Source organism: Pan paniscus, chromosome 13 (genome assembly GCF_029289425.2).
Source record: "Pan paniscus chromosome 13, NHGRI_mPanPan1-v2.0_pri, whole genome shotgun sequence".
NCBI lineage: Eukaryota > Metazoa > Chordata > Mammalia > Primates > Hominidae > Pan > Pan paniscus.
The window spans coordinates 45,541,631-45,565,908 of record NC_073262.2 but is presented as its reverse complement, the minus strand read 5'-3'; the positions used below and the strand labels follow the sequence as shown (position 1 = coordinate 45,565,908).

The following is a 24,278-nucleotide window of genomic DNA, read 5'->3' as shown; positions in this document are numbered from 1 at the left end:
CAGGCAAGGCCAAGCTGGCTCAAAGAGCAACCAGTCACCTCTGCGAGGGTGTGCCAGGAGCCGCTGCACCAGCCACCAACCTCACTTGCTGCCAGACATGGCACATCAGTACTTCTACCCTAAAGGTAAGGCCACAGGGCCATCTGCTTTTCCTAAGGCCTCTGCTCCATCAGCCATCAGGAGGCAGCCACTCACGCTGTAGGAAACTGGCCATCCCAGCTTCCTTGAGTAGCTGAGGTTGCTGGCTGGTCCACCTGCTCTTGGCACACCCTTGCAGAGGTGGCTGGTTGCTCTTTGAGTCAGCTTGGCCTTGCCTGGCATGCACAGGCCCCAGCTACTGACACGCTGCTCCGAGTGAGCTTGTCCTGCATTGGCACAAATTCTCAGTCTGGCCTGGGTCACAGAAGGCTAAGTCCCCTGGATGGTAATCCTGGCTGCTTTCTGCACTTGAACATAAAGTCCTCCTCAAGACGGCCTGTTGTCTGCCTCTTGGCAACCAAGAAGCCTGCAATGCCATACGAGCCCTGAGGCATGGACTGGAGCCCCAAAGACAGCGCACACCCTGCTGCTGAGCCTGCTGCTCATTCCCTCTCTGTGGCTCCATTTGTAGCACAGTAGTTGCACTGAGGCTTGTGCATGCCGGGCAAGGCCAAGCTGGCTCAAAGAGCAACCAGCCACCTCTGCAAGGGTGTGCCAGGAGCAACCGGACCAGCCACCAACCTCACTTGCTGCCGAACATGGTACATTGGTTCTTCTACCCTAAATGTAGGGCCAAGAGGCAGACCACAGGCCGTCTTGAGGAGGACTTTATGTTCAAGTGCAGAAAGCAGCCAGGATTGCCACCCAGGGGACTCGACCTTCTGTGGTCTGCAGTGCCATACGAGCTCTGAGGCATGGACTGGTGACATCTGCTTTATAGAAAAATTAACTTACGATCCATTAAACAGTTAAACGTGCCATCTGGTTTTCCTCAGGCCTCTGCTCCATCAGCCCTCAGGTGGCAGCTACTCAGGCTCTCGTAACCTGGTCATCCCTGCTTCCTTCTGTGGGTGAGGTTGGTGGCTAGGCCACCTGGTCCAGGCGCACCCTTGCAGAGGTGGCTGGTTGCTCTTTGAGCCAGCCTGGCCTTGCCTGGCATGCACAGGCCCCAGGTACCAACACGCTGCTCCGAGTGAGCTTGCCCTGCCTTGACACAAATTCTAAGTCTGGCCACGGCCACAGAAGGCCAAGTCCCCTGGGTGGTAATCCTGGCTGTTTTCTGCACTTGAACATAAAGTCCTCCTCAAGATGGCCTGTGGTCTGCCTCTTGGCAACCAAGAAGCTCGCAGTGCCATACCATCCCTGAGGCACGGACTGGAGCCCCAAAGGCAGTGCACACCCTGGTCTTGAGCCTGCTGCTCATTTCCTCTATGTGGCTCCATTTATAGCACAGTTATTCACTGATGCTTGTGCATGCCAGGCAAGGCCAAGCGGGCTCAAAGTGCAACCAGCCACATCTGTAAGGGTCCACTTGGAGCAGATGGACCAGCCACCAACCTCACCCACTCAAGGAAGTAGGGAACGTGTGTTTGTACCATGCATTTCACTACAAGTACATTTCCGCTGAGGTTGGTGGCCTACATTTTCTTCTAGGTTTTTTGCTTTTAGGTCTTACGTTTAACTCTTTTATCCTTCTTAAGTTAATTTTTGTATAAAGTGTAAGGAAGTGGCCCAGTTTCAGTTTGCTGCATATGGCTAGACCGTTTTCCTTACACCATTTATTAAATAGGCAATCCTTTCCCCAGTGCTTACCTTTGTCAGTTTTGTCAAAGATCTGGTGGTTTTACATGTGTGGTGCCATTTCTGTGGCCTCTGTTCTATTCCATTGGTCTATATACCTGGTTTGGTACCAGTACCATGCTGTTTCTGTTACTGTGGCCTTGTAGAATAGTTTCAAGTCAGGTACTGTGATGCCTCCAGCTTTGTTCTTTTTGCCTAGGATTGTCTTGGCTATGTAGACTCTTTTTTGGTTCCATATGAAATTTAAAGTAGTTTTTCTAATTTTGTGAAGAAAGTCAATGGTAGCTTGATGGGGATAGCACTGAATCTATAAATCACTTTGGGTGGTATGGCACTCAGGCACAGAAATGTCCTTGTGTTAGGCAATACCATTCAGGACATAGGCATGGGCAGAGACTTCATCACTACAACACCAAAAGCAATGGCAACAAAAGCCAAAATTGACAAATGGGATCTAATTAAGCTAAAGAGTGTCTGCAGAGCAAAAGAAACTATCATCAGAGTGAACAGGCAACCCACAGAATGGGAGAAAAATTTTGCAATCTATCCATCTGACAAAGGGCTAATATGCAGAATCTACAAAGAACTTAAACAAATTTACAAGAAAAAAAAACAACCCCATCAAAAAATGGGCAAAACATATGAACAGACACTTCCCTATAAGACATTTATGCAGCTAAAGAACATGTGAAGCAAACCACATCATCACTGGTCATTAGAGAAATGGAAATCAAAACCACAATGAGATACAATCTCACGCCACTTAGAATGGCCAACATTAAAAGATAAGGAAACAACAGATGTTGGAGAGGACGTGGAGAAATAGGAACACTTTTACACTCTTGGTGGTAGTATAAATTAGTTCATCCATTGTGGAAGACAGTGTGACAATTCCTCAAGGATCTACAACTAGAAATACATTTAACCCAGCAGTCCCATTACTGGGTATATACTGAAAAAATAATAAATCATTCTAATATAAAGACACATGCACATGTATGTTCACTGCGGCACAGTTCACAACAGCAAACACTTGGAACCAACCCAAATGTCCATCAATGATAGACTGGATAATGTGGCATATATACACTATGGAATGCTATGCACCCATGAAAAAGGATGAGTTCATGTCCTTTGCAGGGACATGGATGAAGCTGGAAATCATCATTCTCAGCAAACTAACACAAGAACAGAAAACCAAACACCTCATGTTCTCACTCGTAGGTGGGAACTGAACAATGAGAACACATGGACACAGGAAGGGGAACATAACACACCGAGAACTGTTGTGGGGTGGGGGAGGAGGGAGGGATAGCATTAGGAGATATACCTAATGTTAAATGACGAGTTAATGGGTGCAGCACACCAACATGGCACACGTATACATATGTAACAAACCTGCACGTTGTGCACATGTACCCTAAAACTTAAAGTATAATAACAAAATTTAAAAATTAAAAAAAAGTTTAAAAAAATTTCCAACTGGACTTTTTTTTGGTTTTTTGTTTTTTGTGTTTTTTTTTTTTTTTTGGTTTTTGGTTTTTCTTTTTTGTTTTGTTTTTTGTTTTTGTTTTTGTTTTTTTTGCAGCCACAGGGGTTTTAGCCAATTCAGATGCCTTGCTCCCCACAATTTGGAACATTCCTTTGGATTTGACCAAGTCAGGAAGAGATGGGAGAAAAGTGAAACAACAATAAAACCCCAAACATAAACAAAAAGAGTTAAGCAAAACAAACAAACACACAATTCATATGATTAACTGAGTGTTCTAATGGTAAGGAGGAATTAAAAGCAGCTGGTGGGTAATCTTAAATTTTAGTCATTAAGGAAAAATTTTAAGACAAAACTCTAATTCAGCTACTTACCTGGAAATAAGGCTCAGAGTGGGTGATCATTCTCTGCCATCTTAGAAGCTGGAAAAACTTACACTCACCTTCCCTGTCAGAAGCAAGCTGAAACTCAGGAAAGGAGGTGCCTGATCTCCTTTGTCATGGAAGCAGGAAAACTTGCCTTCCTTGTTGGAAATGAGTAAAACTTCAAAAAAGGAGTTGTACAGCAAAATCAGCCTTACATCTCAACCAAATTATGGGAGATCAGGGACTCTCTGAAGGGGAGAAGCTCCACAACCTCAGCAAATTATCCTATTGCTTTGGGCAATAAAAATAGCCCAGGTTGGTATCAGGCAATAATGAGATTTATCAAAGGTCAGGACCACCTTTGTAATGTCCTCCTCTTTTTTTATCTTTATTGGTATAGTCTGTTTTGTCAGAAACTGGGAGTGCAACACCTTTTTTCTGTTTTCCATTTGCATGAAATATTTTTCTCCATTCCTTTATTTTGAGCCTATGTATGGCACTGCACGTGAGATGGGTTGCTTGAAGACGGCATACTCCAGTGGGTCTTGGTTCTTTACCCAGCTTGCCCCGTGTCTTTCAATGGGAGCATTTAGCCCATTTACATTTAAGGTTAGTAATGGTATGTGTGGATTTGATCCTGTCGTCATGCTGTCAGCTGGTTATTTTGCAGACTTACATATGTGGTTGGTTTTTAGCATCATTGGACTGTGTACTTCAGTGTGTTTTTGTAGTGGCAGGTGATGATCTTTTCTTTCCGTATTTAGTGCTTCCTTCAGGAGCTCTTGTAAGGTAGATCTGGTGATACCAAATTCCCTCAGCATTTGCTTGTCTGAAAAGGATCTTATTTCTCCTTCACTTATGATGCTTAATTTTGCTGGACATGAAATTCTGGGCTGAAATTTCTTTTCTTTAATGGCAGTTGATGTGGGTTGGGGTGTGTGCTGCACTCCCGTGTGCTCTCAGGGCAAGTAAAGCAAAACCCACCCGTGTAAACACACACAGCAAAGTGATTTAGGAAGTTTCCAAATAAAGGGCTGCCGTATGGAGAGGCAATGTGCAGGCTGGTGCGTGGCTCTAGGGGCCACCTTGCTGCAGCTCTCCACTGATATGGTACAGTCCACTAGCATGGAAGCTATGGTGTGGGCATCTAAGAGTGACCCATAAGCAGGTGTGGCCAGGCTGGGGCCATGGGAGAGGCGAGCAGACTAAGGAGTGCTGAGATCAGACAAGCCCCATCGCAAGTGCAAGACTGCCCAGCCTCCAGAGATCAGGTCTCAGAGGAGAACTCTCTCAAAAGTGAACCCCCAGCACAGCACAGCTGCTCTACACAAACGTGGCTAGACTTCTTTTTTTAAGCAAGTCTCCTTTTTTTAAAAAGGGAACTCTCGGACCTGATCTCTGCTGGGCAATCTTGCACATGAGATGTGGCTGGTATGACCTCAGCATTCCTAAAGTGCTGGGATAAAGTGTCTCACAAGGGCAAGTGGACCCTAGAGAGATAGCCATCCCTGACCTCTGGGCTCCACATCACCTGACTTGCTGCTCCACCACTTTGCTTGTTTCCTGGGTGCTCCATCCCAGAGATATGTGAGTTAGCAATCACTTAGTGTAATCAGCCCAGGATGGAGGGTCTGTGCTGTGGGCCCAAGCCAGGGTTCCCTGTCTGGTGATGAGTAGTGGAGGGTGTGTGGTACCCGTGGGAGATGGACTGGCTTGTTCTTTGGGTCAACTGCAGCTTATTGGAGGTGTTGATAGGGCACTTAGGGTCTTTGCTCCGTTGCATCTTCTGAGGGTAGCAAGGGCAGTTCCACTGCAGAGGCAGTGGCAGAAAGGATTTCATTTGCTCCTGGAAGCTCTGTCCCAGGAACTGCAGAGTTGCTACTGGCTTGATAGCTCCAGTGGTGGGCTGGCTAGAGACCCAGGCCAGGAGGATCTGCCCATCAAGTAGAGAGTCTGGCCACTTTTCTGTAGGGCTGCTGTGGTCCAGAGAACAGCAGTCAAGGTAGCCAGAGAACCGGGTTGAAAGACTTCACCCGCTGACTAGAAATGTGGTCAGGGACTGACGTAAACAAGAGTCTGGCCATGTTTTTGTAGCGTGGCTGTGCTGTGCTGAGGTACCTCTTCCACCCCTTGTCAGCTTGGGCTCTCCAAAGCCCGCAGGCCAGAATGGCTAGTCACCGAAAGAGCAAAGGTGGGGGCCTGCCCCTCTCCAGGTGCTCTGTCCCAGGAACATTTCACATTTCCATTGGCCAAGGAATGCTGGTGGGGGTAGCTGGAGGCCTCAGTTGGGAGGTCCTGTCCAGTGAGGTGGAACAGGATCAGGGGCCTGCTTACAGAAGCAGTCTGGCCATGATTTGGTAAAGCAGCTATGCTGTGCTGTGGGATCTCTTCTGTCCCTCGTCGGTTTGTACTCTCCAAAGCCCGCAGGCTGGAATGACTAAGTTGCCTGAACGGGAAAGATGGCGGCCTGCCCCGTCTTTTCTCTCAGAGTTTTATCTTGTTTCATGGAGCTTAATTTTTAGCCTGTTGATTTTACTGTCTACATTAGACTTGTTGAGAAAGAATCTGTTCTCTTTTAGGTGAGACAAATGAGAATTCATTGTCTTCTGTAAATAAACCTGTTCATGTCTTGTTCTCTGGAAAGAAGTCTCTTTCAGCTATCTGACTTTGGTCACAATCATGTAGAGCAGTAGCCAGTCTACAATGACGTAATTGAATTTCCATTTCCAGTGTTTCCTCGTTGTGTCTTACACTGTCCAGTTCAGAACTGAGCATTTTATTCTCAGTTGTCAACATGCTAAGCTGTCCACTGTACTGAAATACTGTGCTTCCTCAATTTTTTTTAAGGTGTGCACTTTTATCCAACTCTCCTCAAGTCAGAGTACAGGTAAGCCCTGGCTGCCTCCAGCCACTCTCAGGGAGACCGAAAGCCTTCATACACCCCAAGTTGGGGTACAAAAGAGGGGGGCCACGAAGGCTGATCATTCAAAATAAAACAAAATTAAAAAGTATTAAGGCGAAGATTCAAAAAATTTTGCATTATGTAATTTGCACAAAAGCAATGCTATCACCACCCCTGTGTGAAATAGGGAGAGGACTGGGCCATTCTCCTTAGAGAGAAGTGGGGTGGCTTTTAGCAGGGCAAGGGGCTTCCTGAAACAATGCGTCTCACAATATTTGGAATGACTATTGAAAAGAAGAACAATGTACAATCAAAGTCCTCGGCCACATTGTAGAACTTTGGAGGAAGCTCCCTCCAACTGACTGCTGTCACCTTCACCATTCCGGTTTTTAAATCCTGAGTCAAGCCAATAAAAAACAAAACAAAAAATGAAACAAGAAAACAAATAAAGCCATGCCAATCTCATGTTGTTTTCTGAGAAGTTTGGTTTTGTCAAGAAAGGGTGTAACGCAACTAAGTCAGAGTCCACCTAGAAGCATTTGCGGTGGACAATGGAGGGGCCTGACTCATCATACTCCTGCTTGCTGATCCACATCTGCTGGAAGGTGGACAGCGAGGCCAGGATGGAGCCACCGACCCACACGGAGTACTTGCGCTTGGGAGGAGCAATGATCTTGATCTTCATCATGCTAGGCGCCAGGGCAGCGATCTCCTTCTGCATTCTGTGGGCCATGCCAGGGTACATGGTGGTGCCGCCAGACAGCACTGTGTTGGTGTACAGGTCTTTGCGGATGTCCACATCAGACTTCATGATGGAGTTGAAGGTAGTTTCATGGATGCCACAGGATTCCATGCCCAGGAAGCAAGGCTGGAAGAGCGCCTCGGGGCAGCGGAACCGCTCGTTGCCGATGGTGATGACCTGGCCATCGGGCAGCTCGTAGCTCTTCTCTAGGGAGGAGCTGGAGGCCGCCGTGGCCATCTCCTGCTCGAAGTCCAGGGCAACATAGCACAGCTTCTCTTTGATGTCACGCACGATTTCCCGCTCGGCCATGGTGGTGAACCTATAGCCACGCTCGGTGAGGATCTTCATGAGGTAGTCAGTCAGTTCCCGCCCAGCCAGGTCTAGGCGCAGGGTGGCATGGGGGAGGGCATTCCCCTCATAGATGGGCACAGTGTGGGTGACCCCATCACCAGAGTCCATCACGAAGCCAGTAGTACGGCCAGAGGTGTACAGGGACAGCACGGCCTGGATGGCCACGTACATGGCTGGGGTGTTGAAGGTCTCAAACATGATCTGGGTCATCTTCTCGTGGTTGGCCTTGGGGTTCAGGGGGGCCTCGGTCAGCAGGATGGGGTGCTCCTCGGGAGCCACACGCAGCTCGTTGTAGAAGGTGTGGTGCCAGATCTTCTCCATGTCATCCCAGTTGGTGATGATGCCGTGTTCCATGGGGTACTTCAGGGTCAGGATGCCTCTCTTGCTCTGGGCCTCCTTGCCCACATAGGACTCCTGATGCATGCCCCCCATCATGCCCTGGTGCCTGGGGTGCCCCACGATGGAAGGGAAGACAGCCCGCGGGGCATCGTCACCTGCAAAGCCGGCCTTGCACATGCCAGAGCCGTTGTCAATGACGAGCACGGCGGTATCATCATCCATGGTGAGCTCATTCAATTGTAGAGCCTTTAAAAGATTATCATTCTTTTTTTTCACACTTTCAACTTCCTCCAAATATTTCTTTTCTCTTAGCTGGCTCTGATGTTTCATTGTGTCTAGCTCCAGTCTTAGCATGGCAATTTCTTCCTGCAACGTACTATTTTCATGCAAGAGGTCTTTTTCTTTCTTACAACTAAGAGAAAGCTAAGTAAACAAAGAGAACTTTTAGTTAGCACTCAATAGATTGACATATCATGATTTCTTCTGAAATTAAAAAATAACATGTATCTGTATAATGAAAGAATCCCCATAGTGGATATTTAACTGGAAAAAAATTGGACAAAACTTCCAACCTAATAAGAGTGTAAATTCCTCCAGTGATTTATTTTTCATCATCTTTAAATAAATATTTAAACTTTTAGGAATCTGCTCCTAAATTCCTAAAAGTTTAAATATTTATTTAAAGACGATGACAAATAAATCACTAGAGGATTTTTAAGAATCTCAGAATTTAAAAAGCCTTTTTCTGAGTTACAAAAAACCCAGAGGCATAAAATATAAGATTAATAATTTGACAATATTTTTAAGATTAGGTTTACACTCTGATATCTAACCTATCAACCACACCATCCTAAGAGCCTTAGCTATGCATATATTTGGACAGAAGCAATTTCTCAAAGTTCTTTAAGTTTCTTTTACTGAAGAACGTTTTACCGATATTCTACATTTCTAATATTTCTATACTCAGTTATAAGAATTACATTTATTTATAACTGTCAAATCTAAGCACTGTACCCTTCCATACTGTACACATCTGTATCTAGGCATTGCACTTCTACATACAATACTGAACTCATTTAAGATCGCGATTCTTAAAAGGAGAGGTCAAAAAATATACACAGATGCAGGATTTTCCCCAGGTCTGCTGATGCTATTTCTAGTGATCCTCCACAAAACCACAGTTACTTCTGTGGTGTAAATATATAAATACAAAAGAAACCTTTTGTTTCAAAATATGAATGGTAAATAAGATACAACTTATAGAGATTTTCTTAGAAATCATGAGATTATTTGCCATTGCGGTAACTTTTATTTCCTCTTTATAATGTTTGAAACAGTAGTAATGGTGAAATAGGGGAAATATACTGAACTATTTCTCCAGAAACAAAATACTTATCAATAAATTATTACTAAATGTGTATCATGGCATGTCATTGTTTTCAAACCTCTTTACATTGAAATGAGAAACTACTTGGAGCAAACTGTTCCTCTCTGCAAAAGTAAGGATAATGGTATCCACAATGTGGCCTCTGACCAACCTATACATTTCCTACTTTCTTATCAGTGAAAATAATCAATTGACTTCTCTATTAACATTTTTTTAAAAACTAATGTCCAAAAACAAGAAAATCTGTTTTCAGTAGCAAAACTTATTTCTGATGTGGAAAGATCATCAATTCTTATGAAAAACATCAAATACTTCTCCTTTGGATTGAGGCCATTGTGCAGGTCACTACTCAACTGTTGCAGGCAAATGAAGGTGAATTAAGAACATGGGTTTATCCTATATGTACGTATATAGATATATGACAAAGGATATATAGAATATATACACACATATATATGACTTAAAAATCCTTTATATTTCCAAAATACAGTTCTTTAAAATATACACACATATAAAAACATTTGAAAATAACTAAAGAAAATACCTCAGAATTCATTTTTTCAACCACTTCTATCTGCTTTTCTTCATGAATCAGAATCTCATCGTGTAATATTCCAGTGTTCTGTTCTTCACAAAATTGCTTCTGAGTATCATTTTGTTTGTCACTAGAAGAAATTTTAATTTTCATGAAATACTGGAGCTGTCCCTAAAATGATTTACAGGGCAAGATGGCGCCATCAGATGTCATTCACACAATGCATATCTGCATATTATTCCAAGACAAGGCAAAGGGGTCTCACATCTGTTAACCAGGTGTCCCCAACCATGCTGGCACCAGGGACTGGTTTTGTGGAAGATAATTTTTCCAGGAACCTGAGGTGGGGGATGGTTCCAGGATGATTCAAGTATATTACATTCATTGTGCACTTTATTTCTATTATTATTAATATATAATGAAATAATTATATCTCACCAAAATGTAGAATCAGTGGGAGCCCTGGGCTTGTTTTCCTGCAACTAGATGGTCCCATTTGGGGGTGATGGAAGATGGTGACAGATCAGAAAGGCATTCGATTCTCATAAGGAGTGAACAACCTATATCCCCCTGCATGAGCAACTTACAACAGGGTTCAGGTCACATTCAGGACAATCTAATGCCACCGCTGATCTGACAGGAGGAGGAACTCGGGCGGTAATGCGAGAGACAGAGAGTGACTGTAAACAGATAAGCTTCACTTGCTCACCTGCCTCTAACCTCCTGCTGTGTGGCCCAGGTCCTAACAGGCCAGGGACTGCTAATGGTCTGTGTCCTATAACCCATACTTTTTATGTTTATTTTTTGGAAACACTTTCTACTTATATTCTTGATTCCTATGTATTTTATAAACAACTTAGAAATTCCTTTTAGAACAAGACAGGGTCTAATATTATGTTTTTAACATAGGACTTTGAAATAATTTTATCTGTGTATGAGAGAGAGATGTGAAATAAACTCATCGTTAAGCACTTTCCATTTTACTTTTATTTCATGCATATTAAGAATAAAACTGGGAAGTCCTAGGCAGAGCAATTGGGCAAGAGAAATAAAGGGCATCCAAATTGGAAAAGAGGAAGTCAAACTATCTCTTCACCAATGATATTATCCTATACCTAGAAAACCCTAAAGACTCCTACAAAACACTCCTAGATTTGATACATGAATTCAGTAAAGTCTCAGAGGTTACAAAATAAATGAATACCAATCAGTAGCACCACTATACACCAACTACAACCAAGCTGAGAGTTCATATCAACAATCCAATCCCTTTTACAGTGGCTGCAAAAAAGTGTGAAGTACCTAGGAATATACTTAATGAAAAAAGTGAGTGATCTATATAAAGATAACTGGAAAACACCACCAAAGAAAATAACAGATGACACAAACAAATGAAAATACATCCTATGTTCATGGACTGAAAGAACTGATATAGTGAAAATGACCATAGTGCCCAAAGCAGTCTACACATTCTATACAATTCCTACCAAACTACCAATGTCATTCTTCACAGAATTATTTTAAAATGTTGACATTCATGTAGAACCACAAAAGAGCCTGAACAGCAACAGACATACCAAGCAAAAGGAACAAATATGTTGGCATCACATTACCTGACTTCAAATGATACTCTAAGGCCACAGTAACAGAAACAGCATGGTACTCGTATAAAAACAGATACATAGATCAACGGAACAGAACAGAGAACTCAGAAATAAAGCCACTACAACCAAGTGATCTCTGAGCAAGGATACAAAAACATACACTGGAGAAAGTACAGGTTATTCAATAAATGGTGCTGGGAAAAAAAGATAGCCACATGTTGAAGAATGAAACTGGATCTCTATCTCTCACCATATACAAAAATTAATTCAAGATGGATGAAAGGCCTAAACCTAAGACCTGAAAACATTGGCCTAGGCAAAGGATTTATGAGGAAGACCCTAAAAGCAAATCCAACAAAAATGAAAATAAATAAATCAGACCTAATTAAACTAAAAAGCTTCAGCACAGCAAAAGAAATAATCATCAGAGTAAAACAACAACTTATGCAATGGGAAAATTTTGAAAATTATGACGCTAATAAAGGACTAATATCTATAACCGACAAGAAACTCAAACAAATCAGCAGGAAAAACGCAAATAATTCCATTGGAAAGTGGCCAAATTACATGAATAGACATTTCTCAAAAGAAGATGTACAAACGGTAAACAAGCATATAAAAACATGCTAAATATCTCTAATCATCAGGGAAATGTACAATAAAACCACAGTGAGATATCACCTCACTGCAGCCAGAATGGCCACTATTAGAAATCAAAAAAACAACAGATGTTGGCGTAGACGCGGTGAAAAGACAACAGTGATACACTGCTGGTGGGAATGCAACTTCATACAAATCTATGGAAAACGGTATGGAGAGTTCGCAAAGAACTAAAAGTAGATCCTACCATTTTATCCAGCATTCTCATTTCCAGATATCTACACAAAATAAAAAAATCGTACTCTCAAAAGGACACCCGCACACATATGTTTACTGCAGCACAATTCGCAATATGCAAAGATATGGAATCAACCAGTGTCCATCAACTGATGAGTGGAATAAAGAAAATGGACGTATATACATATATATATCTCACATCACATATATGTATCATATATATGTATGTGTGTATATACACTCACACATATACATGTGTACATAGCTGAGACTGGGTAATTCACACACATACATACCTGAGACTAGGTAATTCATAAAGGAAAGAGGATTAATTGATTCACAGTTACGCATGGCTGGGGAGGCCTCAGGAAACTTAACAACCATGGTAGAAGGGGAAGGGGAAGCGGGCACCTTCTTCATAAGGCGGCAGGAGAGAGAGAAGAGAGAAGTGAAGCGCAAAGAGCCCCTTATGAAACCGTCAGCTCTTGTGAGGACTCACTCACTATCACAAGAACAGCATGGAGGAAACCGACCCTATGAGCCAATCACCTCCCAGCTGGTCTTTCCTCAACACCTGGGAATTACAATTTGACATGAGATTTGCATAGAAACACAAAGCCAAACTATCGGGGGGGGGGTATCCTTATTTTTAAAATATCTAAATGTCATTATTTATAATTCAAAATAGCAATTTTTTTTACTTATGATTTTGTTTGAAAATAAAATGATCTCGTAAATTTTCTTCACTTTTAACCTATTCAGTCAAAATATAGAAAAAGCTAGATTTGCCAGCAGAAAATTGTAACCACTTTTTAATGAGATAAAAATGTATAACAATATCACTATTATTGTACAGAGAAAAAAGTGAACAAGAAAAGGAATTTAAAAAGACAGAATATGACTATCATATACATACATGAACTGACAAAGAGACTAAAATCTCCTACTGGAGATTATGTTAGGACTTGAGCAAAAGCTTCTAAAAATACCAAAAACAAAAACAAAACAATTATTTTTAAGAAATAAACTATACAGAGAACTCTTCTGGTTAAGATGATGTATCAAAAAAAAAAATCTTCCTGAGAGCTATTATTAACCAAGTCATCATAACCAAAACTTTAAATCCACAATTCTGGAATATTAAAAAGTTTCTTTTTGAACATAGCTAATGGAAGGCAACTTTTGAACAGAAAATTGCTGGTTAAAGTTGACTCAAACTTAGGAAAGAATTGACCTGTAGCCATGGTAACAAGAAGCCAGCCAGAGCCAGTTCAAAATCTAGTCAATCGATCAATGACCACTGGCCTTGCTCACCAACCAATATCAGTGTGAGCAGCTTGCTTCTGAAAGACAGCCAAGCAGCAACAGCTGCTCCATCAGAATAGACAGTGCCTGACCAGTATAGTCTTACTATCGGAAGCAAAAATTCCAACTGTCTTTTTATTTCAAATACCGAAGGTCCATAATCCCTTGGAAAGAATTTGTGAGTCCATTACATTTACCACCCTAAAAAAAATAAAATACTAGTGGCCGCATGTGGTGGCTTAACCTGTAATCCACCCAGCACTTTGTGAGGATGAGGTGGGTGGACTGCCTGAGGTCAGGAGTTCAAGACCAGCCTGACAAACAGGATGAAACCCCGTCTCTACTAAAAATACAAAAATTAGCCGGGTGTCATGGCACGCACCTGTAATCCCAGCTCCTCAGAGGGCTGAGGCAGGAGAATCGCCTGAACCCAGGAGGCAGAGGTTGCAGTGAGCCGAGGTCACACCACTGCACTGCAGCCTGGGTGACAGAGCGAGACTCTGTCTCTAAATAAATAAAATACCAGTAAAGTTTGTAATTTCTCTAACTCATTTTACCATAATTGCAATTATCATGATTACCAGTAAAAGAATAGTGAATAACCACAATATTGGGCTTTTCTCCCTAAGTGAAAAAATATTAATATAAAGAATGTAGCTTATTATAAAAAGCCGAAAGAATTTTTAAAATACATATAATTACCAGGCTAAATTGTTAAAATGAACCTTGTCAAACATTTTTTAAGTGAGAATCAATCAAACAATATACCCGGGATAAACTCCATTCATTCATTTAATACCTATTTATTAGGTAGCTACGTCTGATAGGCTAGGCCTTTTTCTAGGAAGTGAGGATATGGTAATGAACAATAAAAACCCTATTTATGAGAGTGAGATAAACACACAATAACAACAGACAGATACGGCAAAATACACAGTACGTTAGAGGAGAAAAACTAAAGCAGGAAAATGAAATCTTTATGTGTTTGATGGGAAGGGTGGTGGGAAAGTTGGGATGGCCAGAAAAGTCCCTGCTGAGAAAGAGGATTTTTCCTTAATACAAAGAAACTTTTATTTGTACATCAAAGACTCTAAAAAATGATGATGTTAACAGAGTTGATGTCAAGACACAAATAGGTTTGAAGTTAAAGATGATAAATCACTTTGTTTCATTGAACCTTCCCTCAATTACGTGAGAGAGCATCCCTGGTATGTTCCCAGTTGAATCTCAAGCCTGACGCGTCCTGATGATACAATCCTAATTCCTTTCTGTTAGTCCTCATTATCTCTCTTTTTTTTCATTTTCTTCATTTTCTCTGGACTAGGAATTGTGCTGGTACATGGTTCTTCCTCAGGAAGTGGTTATTCCTTAATGGGTTTCTTTTTACCCTTTTTCTTCTTCTTAGAAAGGGGATTTTAAGTAAAGAGCTGAAGTAATGGAAACAGTAAGCTAGAAGAATATCTGGGGAAAAAGCATTCCAGATACAGGGAACTGCTAAGTGCAGAGGTGTGCCTGGAGTCTTTAAGCACTAGGGATAGGTCAGGAATAGCAACAAGTTCAGCGTGGCTGAAACACAGCAATACAGATAAGAAACAGAAGTTTCAGCAGGAGAGGTAACATGCCAGATGGTTTACTGCCTTTCAGTTATTAGGAGGAACTCTGCCACATACTCAGAGTGAAATGGGAGGCAATCAGAAGGGCTGGGGCAGAGGAATGACAACATTTGACTTATGTTTTAAATACATCCACTGAGATAAGAATTGATGAAAGGGGAAGTTTTTAAAAACCAGGACTATCAATTCCCAGTCTATGACACTCATCTAAACTGCAGATGACGGTGGCTCAGATGTACAAGATAGACTGGCCTCTGGATATATTCTTCAGATAGACCTGACAAGATTTACTGAGAGATTAGATGTGAAGTGTCAGGACAGAGAGAAAGATCAGTCAAGAAGATCTTGACTGAGAGAGAAAGATCAGACACTGAGGTTTTTGGCAGAGCAACTGGAAGAGTTGCTGTTAACCAAAGTAGGAAAGACTACATGAGGTGTAGATTTCAGGAAGGACATCAGTAGCCCAATTTTGGATCTGACAAGTGTGTGATACCCAACAGCTAATCAAATAGAGATGTCAAGTAGGTGGGATGATATAGAGATCTGGAATTAAGGAAAGAGATCTAAGTTGGAGACATACATTTGGAAATCACTAGCATATACACAGTAGAAAAAGTCACGAGGGGCCAGGCACGGTGGCTCACGCCTGTAATCCCAACATGTCACGAGGCCAAGGCGGGCAGATCACCTGATGTCAGGAGTTTCAGACCAGCCTGGCCAACATGGGGAAACCTGTCTCTACTAAAAATACAAAAATTAGCCAGGCATGGTGTCGCACACCTGTAATCCCAGCTACTCAGGAGGCTGAGGCAGGAGAAGTGCTGGAACTCATGAGGCAGAGGTTGCAATGAGCCAAGATCATGCCACTGAACTCCAGCCTGGGGGACAAAGCGAGACTCAGTCTTAAAAAAAAAAAAATTATGAGAAAGAAGATTGAGGACTGAGCCATGAGAAACAACTATGTCCAAAAGGAGAAAGATGAGGAGCAGCAAGCAAAACAGACCATGATAAATGGACTAGAAAGGCAGGAGGAAAAGCCTGAGGGAGTGAGGTCCTGAAAGCCAAGTGAAGATGCCATTAGGGAGGAGATGCCCTCCATTGGCTCAAATATTGCTGAGAGATTAAATGAGGTGTAAGAAAAATGCCTAGATTTAGTACAGAAAAAAATTAGTGATAATCTTGAGGAAAAACAACTCTGGAGGAGTGCTGAAATTGAAGACTTACTGGCATTGAGATCAAGAGTGAATGGAAAGAAAATTTGAGTTCATGAGTGTAGACAGTTCTTTAAGGACAACATACTTAATGCTCATGACTGAGAATGATGTAATTTTCATCCACAGTCATGGAAAAGTGATAGACAAGAAATAGTAGCTTCCAAATTTTACATACCAGGTGGAGTTTTCAAATTTTATGTAACAATTATATATTCTAAAGGTTATAAAAATTATACACATATGGCATTTAGAAATGTCAGACCAAGGTTTTAAAGGCCCTTTGAACATTTCTAGATTACATAAGCTGATTATTATTTTGTTCGTGCTTATACATAAAGACCAAGAAATACTAAAACTCTCAAGGAGAATATTTCTTGCTTGATAAAAATCAGCCAATTCTAGGACAGTTGACACTCATCAAATATACGAAGTAATTGATCACAGTAAAATACTGAGTTCTATTAACAGGAATAAAGTGGGAGAAATGCAGAAAATAATCTTATTTTATAAATGTAGTTTTCAAAATCATATGAAGTCACTGGAAAAATATGGTGAGGTGAATACTGAAATATATCCTTTTCTCAAAGGGAGGATAATGTCACACATGCAGGGTACTTTTACAAATAAAAGTCACTGCATTAGCAGCACCTTCCTTTTAGCACAAGGGTCAGCAAATAAGCACCTATGGGCCAAATCCAGCCCACTGCCTGTTTTTGTAAGTCAAGTATCTTGGAACACAGATAAGCTTATTCACTTTACAGTCCATAGTGTCAGTTAGCTGGGTGTGATGTTGCACACCTGTGGTCTCAGCTAGTAGAGGCTGAGGTCAGAGGATCACTAGAGCCCAGAAAGTCGAGGCTGCAGTGAGCCATGATCACACAACTGCACTCCAGCCTGGGAAACAGAGTGAGACCCTGTCTCAAGAAAATAAATATACGTAGTCCACAAAGCCTAAAATATTTACTAACTAGCTCTTTGCAGAAAAAGCTGGCCAACTCCTGGTTTAGTAGATCAAAGATTCTTTGATGTATTTTAATAAAAGTTTTACCCAATATACTGAAATGTTTATATTAAATATAGATCCCCATGTACAATCCCTTGGCAATATTCAGATTGAGGGTCCAATATTTCAGCACTCAGGCACTGACAACAAAAATTTAGTAACTAGCAATCTTGTTGCTAACAAGGTACAGTGTCAATGTAGCATGTAGCTTCCATTTGCAACACAGCAGATATTACAAGAATTTTAACAAGAACTCTTAAGATGTGTCATCAAACTAAATGCTTTAAATACATTTTAATTGTGAAATAATCAGTATACCCTACATCTAACCTCATTTTTTAAAAATGGTTGCATAATACATTATTTTGGGGATATGGAAATTGAGCTATTTCCTATTGATAAGGAATTAGACTACCTCCAAATTTTTTACATAATAATACTATAATAAATGTCCTTATACATAAGTATACACATAACATATCTATACAAATATCCTTAACATGTATTATATATGCTTACTCTGTTATATATGTGTGTGTGAATATGCTACTCAACTAATGTTCAAAATGTATTTACCAACAGTATATGAAATGTCTTTTTCAATGAAACCATTTCCCCTGCAGCAACACGGATGGAGCTGGAGGCCATTATCCTAAGCAAACTAATGCAGGAACAGAAAATCAAATGCCACATATTCTTACTCATTAGTGGGAACTAAACATGAGAACTCATGGACACAAAGAGGAGAATAACAGACACCGGGGCCTACTTGAGGGTGGAGCATGGCAGGAGGGAGACGACCAAAAAACTACCTTTCGAGTATTTTGTTTATTATGTGGCTGGTGAAATAATCTGTACCCCAAACCTCCATGATACAGTTTACCTATATAATAAACTTGCACATGTACCCCGAAGCTAAAAGAAAACTTCACTGAAAAGAGAAGAAAATGCCTTTTCCCTCACATTTGCCAATACTGGTTATTTTTCAAATAAATTAATGACTGGAAAAAAACGGTAACTGATTGTTTGCTGATTTTCATTTTTCTGATTAACAGGCAAGGCTGAATATCCTAATAAAAGTATAAAATTTGTTCATCATGAATATTAGCCCAAATTAGGATTAGTTTGACAGCACAAAGTTACCTCCTGTTCAATGTTGCCATAGGCTTACCTGTGATACTCTTCATTCTCAGTGTCAGGAAATTGCTGGCTTTCAGGTGTTCTGCTCTTCCTTGGAGGAATTAATCCATCATCACCATTGCCAGCAGTGGCACCATTAGTCAGGTTTTCTGGGAATCCGACATGAGTACTTCCGTGCTTCTTCATTTCTTCTTTGATAGCCATAAAATTTTCTAGCTGGAAAATACACAGAATAAGAAATTATCTACTATAGGCACATTATCTATTGATAATCAGACTAAAACCAAGAAAGATAAAATAATTGGTCTAAAGCTCCTAAAGTGGCATTACCTAGCATTTTATGGCACCATTCGGAATTATTCCATAATAATGAAATAATAGTTCTAGGGTTTGCACCTCTTTAAAATTCAATGTACAGAATTCTGAGTTAACTATTAAATTTTTCACTGATGATTTATGCTACTTACATGATAGGATCATGTATGCCTACATTTACTACACTTTGTTAAACAACATAATGTAAAAATCTAATTCAACACAAACATTTGAATATAAAGGTATACCTCTCTATCACCATCCTTATTTATTTCTGGTTCTTGAGATCTTTTCTGCAGATGTAAAAACAGAAGGTTAATTTGCTTGTTGTATTTCTGTGACATTTCCTCTTTTGGAGTGCATGTTCTTAAAATAATTTTATTCTTAAGTAATCAAGTATGGACAATAAAAATTAGAAAGTAATTAAAATTAAACTGTTAAAATAAATAAATAATAATTAAAATTAAGAATTAACTTTTTAATCTATGTTTAGCTACTGCCACATCACTGGCTTCTAACATGTGAAAAATAATTCACCTTAGACAAAGGGAGAAGAAAAACATGAACCAGCAAACTTAACTGTCTCACTATTTGTTTGGACTAAATTTAATTTGTTATGTGTTAAATCTACCAAAAATGAATCAGCAGATGATTTGTAGTGTTCCAAAATCTTCCTCACTTGAAAAGAGTTTACCTCATGAAACCCTAACTAGTGAGCCCCTACAGTGCACTGAAGTGCTTTTTTAAAAGATTCCTAACTGGATTATAGGCACCCTTTAAACTATTAGGAGCCAAAATCACCACCAAACAGAAAGAAATGCAAATTCTCACATTTTAATTGAAATTATATACTGTCATATGATAGTGTTATGTATCCAGATTATCTGCTTAAGTCCAGTTCTAATATATTCTAATGTGTACTAATGACAGCAGATAAAATTTTTTAATCTGTACTGATTTTCTGCAACTGAAATAAATTAGAATGTTATTGTGTTTGTGCACTAACATCAAAGGTCCCATTCTGCAAGATATGGTTCTTGTAATAGGCAGTTGGGTTGCTTTTATGACCTGGTTCCCTCCCTGAACAGAAACACTGAGGTCAACGAGAGACCACAAGGCAGGATATGTCCTTAACCTTGGTATCAGTGACTGACAATATAAAACTGTGGATTTTCAATCACAGGCCATGATTACTCTTTAACCATGAATCCAGCTCAGGGAATCAGTGTTACATTGTTCATAATTTCTATTGCTTAATAATATGATTCAATCATTGATGTTACTTTATCATGTTAGGGTGTTGTAAAAATAAAAGAACAAACAAAGTTCTGAAATTTGTTTTTGCCTCTATTCCAAAAGGAGAGATTAGCTATAAGCTAATCAAGAAGGCAGATAAGAATATTTTAAAGTAAGAGTATTTTAAATTTTATAGTGGGTTATGTTGAAGTTAAATATCAAATATTAAATTAGAATCTATTGATTCTTCTGTTAATAAGGTTGCTGATTTTATTACAATAAATTTTAAGAATCTATTAAAATTTTTTTTTTTTTTTCCAGATGGAGTCTCGCTCTGTCACCCAGGCTGGAGTGTAGTGGTGGATGTCGGCTCACTGCAAGCTCCCTCTCCTGGGTTCATGCCATTCTCCTGCCTCAGCCTCCCGAGTAGCTGGGACTACAGGCACCCACCACCACGCCCAGCTAAGTTTTTGTATTTTTACTAGAGACGGGGTTTCACCATGTTAGCCAGGATGGTCTCGATCTCCAGACCTCGTGATCCACCTGCCTCAGCCTCTCAAAGTGCTGGGATTACAGGCGTGAGCCACCTTGCCTGGCCAAAAGATTCTTAAAAAAAAATCTACTGATTCTCAAAGCCTAGTCTGAAAGGTAATTTCATTTGGACTATCTAATATTATTAAGGCAAAAAAACCACAACATTAAACAAAAGTTTAAATTTAAAAGTTTCCATGCCTCTGGCTGGCCATTTTCACTGCCTTTAAGCCTTTGTGACTCTTCCTCTGATGTCAGCTTTAAGTCTTGTTCTGTTGAAAAATCCATATATTCAGTTAAAATCAACCACTTAAAACAGTTAAAAAGTATTGCCTTTTAAAAACAGATTTGAGACATTTCATTTTATTTCATAAATTGAGTGTTTCATCTTTTGTGAAATTGTCATTTAAGAAATAATTCTCAGAAACTTCAAAAACCCACTTGGGGAGATACCAGATGTCACCAGATTGAAGACAAACAAACATGTCAAAAATTCCCTCACAAATTCATTCACCCAACATCCATGAACAAAACCACCAGAAACACAGCTTTAAAATACAGCAGAAACATATAAGGTGACACAGTGTACTGTTCTCCACTTCCTAATAGTACCTTATAAATGACTTCCAAAATCACTGCTGACACCTTTATTAGTGTACAACATCTTCCTAATATCTAAAATGTTTCCCTCCACTATTCTGACAAATTTATTTTCTTTTTTTCTTTTTTCTTTTTTTTTTTTTTTTTTTTTATGAGCCAGGGTCTTCCTCTGTCACCAGGCTGGAATGCAGTGGCGTGATCAGCTCACTGCAACCTCCGCCACCCTGGTTCAAGTGATTCTCCTGCTTCAGTCTCCTGAGTAACTGTGATTACAGGCAACCACCACCACACCCAGCTGATTTTTGTATTTTTAGTAGAGATGGGGTTTCACCATTGGACAGGATGGTCTCGATCTCCTGACCTCGTGATTCCCTCTGAAAGTGCTGGGATTACAGGTGTGAGCCACCACACCTGGCCTTATTTTCATCTTTTGAAACAATGCTATAAGAAGTCTTCCTTGATTCTGCAAGTCTTTCCCCAAATAAACAGGTACCTCCTTCCTTGAGGCTGCCTTAGTACTTTACTGATTTTTCTACTGCATCTTTACCACCTAAACTGTACATTATTCCTCCACATGTCTGTCCCCTCTGCTCCAAGACTGCAGGGGAGAGTCTTGCACATCATCTTTGTAAAAACAGTCTTTGTTTTACTCAGAAATATTTTATTGAGTCCTGCTAAATACATGCTAGGCATTAGGGTTTAAAAAGAATTAAAATAAAGCATGTCAGAGATGGCTTTTCTAGAACACATGCCCAAGCAGAGACTTAAATATTGAGACTAGCCAGATTAAAAGGGGTAGAGGGCAGGAAAGGGTGACAGCATGCCACGCAGCAGCAAGAGCAGGAGCGAGGCCTGAAAGAGTGAAAGTATTTGCCTACAATAGAAGGATGAGTGAGTAGGGCATTGCCAGCAGCTCAGTAATGCCAGAGACAGGGCACACAGGGAAAAGGGCTAAAGATGGAGAGTGGGGCAGAAGTCAGATTATGAAAGCCTTATGTGTAATTTTAAGATGCTTGGACATTAATGTTCAAAAGTGGTCCCGGGTCCTATCTGCATTTAGATATAGATCATTTCAATGTCAAAACCAATATTCCTAGTGAACAATTATTCATTAAGACAAGGTGACAGATAGCTCATGTGGATACAGCTGAGATGATACAATGTAGCAAATTCTAAACAATTCTCATGAACACTTGGAAAGTCAGTTCTTTAATAAAGTCATACAAATTATAATAAATCAGTAAATATTTGGTTTGGGAAGATGCTTTGTAAAGTTATAGTGCATATGAATACAATTAACAGTCGTGAATTCAGAGCTGTGAAAATAAATCAAAGAAACCACATTGTGTTTGAGTCAGCAATCTTTAGATTTCTATCCAGTCTTCCCATCCAGTCCATAAATTCTAAGTATAATCCTGGTACTCACTCTCAAGTTTACGTTAAATACTATCCCATACAAAAAAACACTCTTTCTCTTACTTCTTTTCATTATGTCCTGCTAAAAAGATTCTGATTGGCTGCAGGCGGCAAGAGGGAAAAACACAAAGCACATTTTGCAGAAAATGATTATTTAGAAGTCAGAACTATGACATGAAGCCAAGCAGGGCACTCTAGGACCGAATTTGCTGTGCTGCCTTCATACGCTCCTTGCTCTTTCTTTTCTGGCAGCTGTGACTCACACAGGTCATGGAGAGTATCATTCCCTAAGAGGAACAACTCCGATATTCATCTTTATCTATTAAGTTCATCTGTCCCAATTCTGTGTTCTGTGGATGCTGACTTTCTGTCACGGACGATGATGCACATGGACATTTATTACTGACTTTCAGATTCTTGGATCTTTGACAAGTCTTATTACTGAGAGTCAAACTAGTAGGATGTGAGTTATAAATGCTGATTATCCAATTACCTACTCAAAATACCCTACACGAATATTCCATTAAACATGCATAGAAAAACATTAGTCATTCCTGCTGACCTGCTGCTCTTTGCTCTTCTGTATTCACCAGAAAATTTCCTACTCCTTCCTCATGTCTAGGTTAAATACTAGTGTACAATCTGGAAACCTGTACATCATCTGAGATTTCTCTCTGTCCCCCAAGCATTTCTCATTCAAATATCACTAAATCATATTGACTATACCTCTCTTCTGCCTCTGTTTTATATTCCCACTGCCACTGGGAACATAAACACTTACAAAATGACTTCTATTTAAAAGAAAACTACCAACTATTAATGTTATTTCTTACAGGAAAAAAAATTAAGCAAAACAAGTGAAAAAGGCATAACGAAGGCCAACATAGTAAAATGAGTAACTGAGATTTCTAACGTTATTTATTTCACCATGGACGGGTGAAAACCTTATAATACATTGATGCTACTCCAAGGATGTGTGACATGGAAACTATAGCTGACTACTGCAAAAGCTTCCTTTGTCTCCTGGTTTCTTTGCATGATTATCTCCCATCAATCCCAGGAAACTATAGGCCACAGGCCAAATCCAATCTGCATTATGGTTTTGTAAATAAAGTTTTATAGGAGCTCAGTCATGCCTGTTTGCTTACATATAATCATGGTGGCTTTCACACTACAACAGCAGACAACAGCACGGTTAAGTAGATATGACAGAGACCACATTGTCTAAAATATTTCCCACCTGGTCCTTTAAAGAAAAAGCTTGCTAACCCATTTTACACCATAACCAGAATGCCTTAATACTCAAATTTAATCTTGTGACTCCCCTGCTCAAATTTCTCCAATGAGCCCCTCCAGCACACATTGTTGGCTACCTATCAATAGCCATTCCTCATTCTTTCTGGCAGAAAAAACATAAGTCTATTGGGATATTTAATATCCCAATCCCCCTCCTCAGCCTCAGGAAGAGAAATGTTGATTCTAAGCTAATCAGGTATTTACCTTCCCAGTGCCTGGTTTGGGAATGAGCATGTGGTGTGACCCAGCCAATGAAATGTTACAGGAAGCCCCTTGCAT

The 24,278-nt window shown here is 40.3% G+C and overlaps 1 protein-coding gene across 2 annotated transcripts in view; it reads right to left on the bottom strand.

Moving 5' to 3' along the window:
* Positions 1-2,841: 2,841 nt before the first annotated feature.
* The window catches only part of LOC100991406 (POTE ankyrin domain family member G), a 38,509-nt gene continuing 17,072 nt past the window's right edge, over positions 2,842-24,278 (bottom strand). The window contains exons 7-11 of one of the 2 annotated variants that reach the window (XM_055109399.2): positions 20,889-20,959; positions 19,169-19,213; positions 18,637-18,821; positions 9,899-10,019; positions 2,842-8,390 (exon numbers count right to left, since the gene is read on the bottom strand). In XM_055109399.2, the coding sequence (XP_054965374.1) occupies positions 7,065-8,390; positions 9,899-10,019; positions 18,637-18,821; positions 19,169-19,213; positions 20,889-20,959 (1,748 nt within the window). In that variant the 3' untranslated portion in view covers positions 2,842-7,064. The remainder of the gene's footprint in view (positions 8,391-9,898; positions 10,020-18,636; positions 18,822-19,168; positions 19,214-20,888; positions 20,960-24,278) is intronic. The other variant, XM_055109400.2, reaches the window with a different exon arrangement.